The following is an 8,076-nucleotide window of genomic DNA, read 5'->3' as shown; positions in this document are numbered from 1 at the left end:
CTCTGCCTCTCCAGAAACCGAAATCCGCCCCAAACCTCCTCCCAGGCGCTCAGCGTACCGGTCACAGCGCCCTGCACTGCAGAGCCCGCCGCCCTCTGCGCCTGGAGTCCCCACGCAGAGACTCATTTGTTGGGTCTTTCTTCTTTTTTTTTTTTAATCCTTCAAATATAAGACAAAAAATACACCTCGTTTATCATCATAGATATATATATTTAACTCTCACCACATAAATACAAAACATCCAAATATCCAAAACATTCAGAACAAAGTTAGTAGCCTGGATTCAGTGACACCTACCCGCGTTTGAATCATTCATTATTTTCTTCACTATTTGCCTAAAAAAAAAAAAAAAAAAGGAAAAAGGGGGGGAAGCTTCGGACGTAAATAATTTACAATAAAATTACTATTTAAAAAAATGTTTTTCCGCTCTCTTCGGATGTATGAATACATTCTAGACACTGCGGCACCTCGCGGTCTGGATGTGTGATTTTGGTTAAAATGCGGGTGGCCGTGGCTGTAGGGACGGTGGTTGCTACGCGGGGTAAGGGGTGAGGCCGAGCTGGCGTCGCGGTCCGGGTTCTGATTTGGGACCATTAAAACCCCGGGACTGGGTGGCGGGAAGGGGGGTGCCTGGCCTATCAATCACACTGGGAGTTTTCTGGACTCCGCGACTACGCTCAGAGGACGGCCTCGCAGCTTCCCTAGTTCCCCTTCCGCAAAGCACTGCTCGGAAATCCAGGCGTTTCCTGCGTGCTGGAAGGGTTTTGTGAATCCAGGAGCTTGGGAGAGGAGGCGGTGGGCGCTGATTCGTTTTCCAAACTCAGCAGTTCTGCGGGGAGCCACGCGTCTGGGAGCCCGCAGGGCGCAGCACCGCCTCCGGGCGACTGCCGGAGAGCCTCGGCGCTCTCTCCTGGGGGAGCGGAAAGCTGTCGGCCACCGCCGAGAACAGGCTCGGAGATAAGATTCTGAATTTTCTTTCTTTAGCAGGGTTAGCTTTCCCCTTTGCTTTTCCTCTTTTAAATTCCTGTTTAAAGTCACAATACCCAGAACTTGAATTTTGCGCTGCCCTGTGGCTTATTCTCTATCCTGAATTTTCTTACACCTTCCAAACTCCATCATTACGAGTATTTAAATAAACGGGTTCCACTTCATCTGGTTTTATGTAGTAATTACTCTTACTTTATTGCTGATTAGATAAAATTTGTTACCATCATTACCTGCCATGACGTTTGGTTTATTGTCCCCTGGGGTTGGAGGTGGTTGTAACTGGAGTTTCCCTAAAGGGGAGAAAACTCGGCAGGGTATGTCCGGCCGGGAAGCTGTATGCGCACCAACTATCCCGAGAGGTCCGCAAAGTGGGGCCCTGGGGCTCCCACAGGCCCTGGTTTCTCAGGCAAGAGGAAGGAACGTCCTCCTTTTTGGTCTAAAGAAATCTGCAAGGTTTTCAGCGCCTGGGGTCTGCGTGCAGCTTTCCTCTTTCAAATATTCATGGGAATCAGCAGCAGCGGCAGCAGCGGACCGATCTAGAGCAGGTGTCCTGCGCTTTAGACTTAGAAAACACCAGTCTTTTCCCTCCAGGGCTGGGCATTGGTTGGAGCATCAGGTTGGCTAACTCGGGCATTTCCCCCAATTCTTTGGATCTCTCCTGGATTCAGAAGGAAGTTTGAGGGCGGGGGCAGGGGAATACGGAGGAAAGGTAGAAAAGAAATTAGCCCAGATGAAATTGGCAGCAGAGCCTGTTGGGAAAGGAGAGCTGTCAAAGGCCTGGTGGAAGCCAGGAGCCCAGCACAGGAGCCCTGGGCACCTAACGCGCGTGAGTCCATAAATATCACCACAATAGATACTATAAATATAAATACAGGGAAACACTTAAAATCAGTCCAGCGTTTTTTTCTCGGCCCCTTCTTTATTGTTGGTCCGGGAGTAAGGCTCGAAGGCCGAGGAGCTCAGGTATCGGGCGGAGAGTTCTTGCAAATTTCCAGCTAGCGAACCAGCCATTGTCAACGGGGCGGAGGACAGGCGGCTGGCGACAGAGCCGAGCAGCGAGGGCACCGGCAGGCTGAAGAGGCCGTGGCCGGCAGTAGGCGCGCCTGCGTGCAGTCCCCCCGGCCCAGCGGGCCCAGGGCCTGGAGCGCCGCCCACAGCCGGCGGGTGCGGGGACGTGGCGCCCGCGGCGCCCGGGGCGGCGGCAGCGGCGGCGGCGGAGCCCGCAGCGGCGCCCGCTCCCAGGGCGGGCAAGCTGGGCCCGCGCAGCGCCGAGCCGAGAGCGCCGGTGGCGCAAGGCGGCAGCAGGGCGGGCAGGCCGGGTGGCGACAGCAGACGGCCCTGCTCCAGCAGCCGTAGCACACTGCACGTGGCCGCGGTCTCCGACACCACCGAACGCAGCTCCGAGTCCTTGCCCTGGTCCTTCTTCTGCTTGGTGCGCCGGTTCTGGAACCAGACCTTCACCTGCGCGCCGGGGCGCGGGGAAAGTGGGAGAGAGGGGCAGGGAAGACCAGTATCAAAGAGAGCGAGCTCCTGGGGCGCAGGGCTGGGGGACCCTTCCCAAACCCCAGCCCTAGCCGCAGGCCCACCTCACAGCCGGAGGGGACGGGGCGGAGAGCTGCTGGGGCAGCTGTGGTGCCACGAGCCGGGACACAGCTCCACCAGCCTGCGCTTCCGGGTCATGGAAGCAGGCCTAGGCCAGCGTCTGTTACAAATAACAAAGTAATAAAATGGTCCAGGCCTCTTAACTCGAAGGAAGACCAGAAGGGATTTCACTGGACTCCCACGCTAACCGCAGCCGGATTTGAGGTTCAGAAATCTGTAAATCATCTCAGCCGTAAAGCCCAAATTTCTGGTAGAGGGTGTGTGAGCCCCAGGGGTACGTTCACAGAAGAGGGAATCCAGGGGGTGGCTGGAGCGTTTCTCGGGCCTTCCTGGACTCAAGGCCCTGCCCAGTGGGCTCGAATTTAGCCCCAAAAGCGCTACTCTTGTTGAAGGAAGGAGACAAGGACTGTTTCCTGCTTATAACTTGACCATCAAATAGCAGCAAGTAGGGAAAGTGGTTGCAGAAGGAAAATTTTGTGCAGGATGGACATGATAGACCAAGCTTTCTCCACCTAACCAGACAGCTGGATTGAAGGGTCTGAGTGATACTCTAATCGTGCCACTACTCTCCACCATGAACTTGGAATCACGGGAGGAAGTCAGGTGGCTGAGGTGAACTGAAAATTTCCCACCAACCTCACCTCTCACTTCTCTCTCTGCCCCTCTTCAGGCCTAGCAGTAGCCCAGAATGGAGTTGAGCAGCTACAGAGAAAGACTAGCCAGTTTCGGTTTTATAAACCAAAAAGGGTAGTAGCAGAGCACAGGAAAAAATTACCATGCCAACTCAAACTCAAAGAGAACATCCCGTCTGTTCTGTCAGTCCTCAGCTTTCAGCTCAGATCCCAGGCCTAAAATTCTCTCCACTTGCTTCAGGGATGGGCATAGGGGAAGGGACTAGTCCTCAGAAAGAAGGCAGCCTTACCTAGGCCAAGAGGGTAGCATGGCCTGGCCAGGACCCAGAGGGCCTCCACAGGGCAAAGTTCTCAGGCCCTAAAGTGACGCTGGACCCAGAGTCCACATACCAGGCTCCAGGAACATCATATGGATTCAACATAGAGAAAAAGACCTAAAGCATAAGCATAGTTGGCAGTGCTGGCTCCAGGACCCCAGATCTGCTTTCCATCCCATGCCTCACATCATTGGCACAGAAGACAGGGCCTCCTAGGTGCCTGGAGTGGTGCTCAGGGTTGGAGCCAACTCAGGACCAGGGGAAGACTATTTTTAAGGGTCAGGGCAGCCTGATTTGCACAGGCCGATCTCCAGGAGATGTACACTGTCCTAATCCCTAAGAGTCATCCACAGTGCTACAGCAGGGGATTTTGGCTCCAGCCTCACTTCCTGCAGAATAGGCCTGGATGCTATATAATGCTAGAGTACCCCAAAATGGGTAGTACCTGGAAATCTGGCCCAAATGGGATATCCAAAACAAGGGCAAAAGTCAGTTCTTTATAAAGCAGAAACAAGCAGGAAACTCTCAAGCAGGGACCAATAAGAATTCCAAAAGGATCTGGGGCCTCCTGGGCCAGGCCAAAGTGGGCAGAACATGGGCCCTGGAAGATTTGGAGATGTAAGGGGAAAGGGATGGCTTCTGGAAAGGAAGGAAGCTTTAGGCCTTTCCTCCCCATCCACCCGGTCCCCTCCGCCTCCCCAGGGAGGCCCTGTCCAGAGCCAGGTTAAGTGTTGGGAGAGAGCAAGCTGGGGGTGGGGAGGGAGGCTGGCGCAGAACCCTGTGTGGGTACCTGGGTCTCCGAGAGGTTGAGCTGCCGGGCGAGCTCGGTCCTCTCGCGGCCCACCACGTACTGGCAGCGCTGGAACTCCATCTCCAGCCGGTAGAGCTGCTCCGCAGTGAAGGACGTGCGCGTCCTCTTGGGCCGATCCAGGTCCAGGCCCTTGGGCAGGATGATCTCTCGGATGGACCCTTTGGCATCTGGGGAAGGGGAGATGTCAGCTGCCGGAACCCTCCCGTCTCCCTCCACCTCCTTGGCCCGAGATGGCTTTGGGGACACTGTCCCTAGCAGCCTGCAGTCCGGAGGGGCGGGGAGAGAGGGAGTGCGGCCACAGCCAGGGAGCGAAGACACCGTGTTTGTATGGGGCGGGGGAAAGTGGCTAATTCCTCACCGCTGACGGGAGGAGGGACCAGACTTTGTCTTTTTGGAGAGCCCTCCAGACAGGGGAGAGGGAAAAAATCAATTCCAAATAGGCCGATGTTCCTTCCCGACTGGAGGGCTTGGGCTGAGCCGTTCGGGTCCCCTGTAGCCTGAGGGTGCTCTCACTGACCAGCCTCGTTCCCGCGGTCCCCAGCTCTGGGGCTTTTCGACCAGACCGCGCTCCAGCGGTCTCCACCCCCACGCCCGGGTCTCCTTTCCTCCTGAGCCCGCGCGGCCGAAGGAGGAGGGACCGAGTCCGGGCCGGCGGGGCCTGGCGGTCTGCTGGCGGGGGCGGCGCCGGGCCCGGGTTGGGCCTCGAGGCCGCTGCCGCTCAGCCTGAGCGCACCCTGCGCGTCCGAGCGAGGCCGAGCTGAGCTCCGAGACAGCACTCGCGACCCCGCAACCCTGCCCAGCGGCTATCTCCCGGCGACAGCGGTCAGGCCCCGAGCGCGGCGCCAGGGCCCTCAGCCCAAAGCACCCACTGGCAGGGCCGTAGCCCGCAGTCGGCGGCTGTTGTCCGGCGCCCGCGCTCCCCTCTGGGTGCGCTAAGCCTGCTAGAGAGCCGGAGCCCCCGACCGGCTCCTGAAAGGTCCCCTGGCCCGCTGGGCGCGCCCACATCCTCCCAGAGTTTTCAGCTTCTTTCCTGGGTCGGAGGCCGCAGCCAGACGCCCGGCGCCGCCCGCGCGGCCCCATGGCTGCCCCCAAAGCCCGGCCAGAGGGGCCCCTCAGGGCTTGGAGGGCCCAGGCCCCTGGAGAGCGCGCGCTGGCGAGCCCCAGGCGCCAGTCCCCAGCGGCCAGCCGGCGAGGAGGGCCACCAACTTTCTCCGAAGTCCCAGCCAGCACCCCTCCGCACCGGCCGGTGTCAGCGGCACGCCGCTCTGGCCCCGGAGTCGCCCCCACAGAACGCGCCCAGCAGCCCTGCCCATCCCTACCTCGGACCAGGATCCGGCGGCAGTAATCCGGGTCGGCTGCGGAATTGGATTTACTTTTGTTACAATCTTCCGCAGCGCCCGACGCCGAGAAGGCGCCCTGCGGCTCCTTGAGAAAGGCGGCTGGGAGGTTCCCCTCCGCACCCTTGCTCTCCCGGCTCTCCTTGTGCGCGTTCTTCGAGACCCGGGCAGCCTCTGCGTCCGAGTGGCATCGAACGTCCATTTTGTCTGGTTTCCCGAACATAGGCAAGAACAAAAAGAGAAAGAAAAAAAAAAAGAAAAAGAAAAAAAGGAGGAAAAAAAAAAAGGCAAAGGGGGACAAAACCCCTGCAGCGCAGCCCCTCCGCCCGGCCTGGCGAGCGGCGAGAACGATCGTCCCCGCGGAGCGGCGGCGGCGGGCAGGTCAGCGGCGACGGGAGAGTGGCGCGCTCGCGGGGAGGCGGCCGGTCTGGTCCAGGATCCCGGTGGAGCCGCGGCGAGGCCGCCTCGTCAGCGCCCGCGTCCTCTGAGCACGTCCAGTGTCCCCAGCCTGGCGATCAGGTAGCAAACAGCGCAACTCCGAAATGCTGCGGCTCCCGCCTGTTACTGAGACGGCGAGCTGTGGCTGTCCGACACCCGGGGGGACGCACACTCGCTGTTGCAACTGATTACGGGTAATTTCGCAGCCCCCACGTTTCGGTTACCTCATGAATACACTAAATTGTTTGGATAATATATCAGATCGTAATGGATGGTTTCTGTCCTTGTCCCCAATCAAGTAGGGGTTTAGCCAGTGAATAAACGGAAATGATTGGTCTTGCTTTCAGGAAACACACAATCAAAGACCTACACTTCCAGAAAAACTTTTGACAAGATTCATCCTGAATTGTTAGTACTATTAGCAGGCACTATTAACTTTCCCTTTGCCTTTGACCCTCCTGCTCACATACTGGCTAGAGGGGTTTTCTCCACACTCGCCAGATAGAGCTGAATGGGGGGGGGCGGGTAGGGGAAAAAAAAAAAACAAAACCCTTACACACCCTGCGGAAGAAAGCAGTTGGTGGGGGGGAGAGGAGGAGGAGAAAAAGTTTTTCCAAAAAGTATCTCCCCTACACTCTAAAAAAGCCAAGCTTTCTCCCCAAACAACTCCTTAACACACCTCGACGCAGACAGCCATCTTAAACTGCCACCTCTCTTCATTTCGTTCCAGTTGGATTTTTTCATGCCTGCACCTCCAGCAGCCCTGAGACAGCCCATTCAAAGGGCAGCTTTGTACTCAGAGAGTCCAGCAGGAGAGAGAGGGGGAGAGGGAGAGAGCGCGGAGAAAATCTCAACTGTGAGATCTGCTTCAAAAAAAAAGTTTTCCCCTAGCTATTTCATTGTCTCTGCTACAATATCTTTGAGAAAAGCAACAGCCAGTAATCCAATAAGAGCATTGATTAGGCTACAATGATTCAATTCAAGCGCATGGCCTTGTGCAAGGAGCATGCTCCAGCCCTTCTCGTCACCTTGCCGGGGCAGAAGCCCTCTCCACGCCGCTCTCCCCATTCATTCCTTTATGGGAAATGCAGAGCAAAAGGAGTGAAAGATGGCAATTATCTAATTGGACTATTAACAAACAGTCCTCTGAGTGCGGCGGTCTGGCGTGGCTCCTGGGCGGGGGAAGGGCTGTGTTCCCTGCCCTCATTCACAAAGAGTGCAGGGGCCGGGGAGGAAAGGGGGTTTTTTAAAGGGGGTGGGGGGAGAGGAGAGGTGGGAGGTTTGGCTGAGAATTTTTCCACACAATTCCAAGAATGGGGCGGAGGCGGGCCGGGAAGGGGAGGAGGAGGGGAGGGGGTTGGGAGTAGGGGGTCGCGGGCGGCGAGCGGGTGGGAGGCAGGGAGGCAGGGGGAGGGGTGCGAGCGTGTGTGGCGGGCCTCGAGGGGTTCCGGCTCGCAGCGAGGCGCGCACCGCCCTCCCCACGGTCCGGCCACTACCGCCCCGGCCTCCGCCGTCGCCCTGCTGAGCCCCATCAACCCTCCCGGGGCCAAAGGGGGCAGTGGGAGAGGAGCCCTTCGCACTCCCCACCCCGCCACCCCCTCGTCCCCTGGAGAACCCACGCGTGGCCCCATTCCGGAGGGCCTCTGTGGCTGTGCAGGCAGACCTCGGGCTTTTATTTGATTTTATTGGGGCGGGGGGGGCTGTCCTGAACTGCTCTCCGCTGGGCAGCGGGTTTCCTGGGTCCCCCGCGGACGGACGGCTCCTCGGCCCTCCCCGCTGCCCACGCTCCCCACTGGGCGCCCCGTGGAAAGTGCCCGCTCGCCTCCGTCGGGTCGGTGGGGGCGGGTGGGAGCGGAGGGGGGAAAGGGTCCCTGTAGCCACCCTGTTCTGAAGATGTACAGTGGGATTTACACAAAATCCAGGCAACTCCCCGGTTACTGCCCGCGACGCTC

The 8,076-nt window shown here is 58.3% G+C and overlaps 1 protein-coding gene across 1 annotated transcript; it reads right to left on the bottom strand.

Annotated features, from left to right (window-relative positions):
- Positions 1-1,032: 1,032 nt before the first annotated feature.
- VAX1 (ventral anterior homeobox 1) lies at positions 1,033-6,087 on the bottom strand. Its single transcript, XM_012775097.3, has 3 exons — positions 5,669-6,087; positions 4,329-4,516; positions 1,033-2,448 (listed from the first exon to the last, which is right to left on the bottom strand). Exons 1-3 carry the CDS (start codon positions 5,907-5,909, stop codon positions 1,876-1,878), a joined length of 1,002 nt encoding a protein of 333 aa, XP_012630551.1. The 5' UTR covers positions 5,910-6,087; the 3' UTR covers positions 1,033-1,875.
- Positions 6,088-8,076: the final 1,989 nt, after the last annotated feature.

This window comes from Microcebus murinus, chromosome 14 (genome assembly GCF_040939455.1).
Source record: "Microcebus murinus isolate Inina chromosome 14, M.murinus_Inina_mat1.0, whole genome shotgun sequence".
NCBI lineage: Eukaryota > Metazoa > Chordata > Mammalia > Primates > Cheirogaleidae > Microcebus > Microcebus murinus.
Note: the sequence above shows the minus strand (reverse complement) of the source record. Positions and strands in the feature narration are given on the sequence as shown.

Bases quoted from the DNA above. Each gene is read 5' to 3' on its own strand.
- VAX1 (XM_012775097.3), bottom strand. From the start codon at position 5,909: ATGTTCGGGAAACCAGACAAAATGGACGTTCGATGCCACTCGGACGCA. The intron at 4,517-5,668 runs GTAGGGATGGGC...CCCCTTCCCCAG, and splicing joins CCGCCGGATCCTGGTCCGAG to ATGCCAAAGGGTCCATCCGA. The intron at 2,449-4,328 runs GTACCCACACAG...CCCGGCGCGCAG, and splicing joins TCAACCTCTCGGAGACCCAG to GTGAAGGTCTGGTTCCAGAA.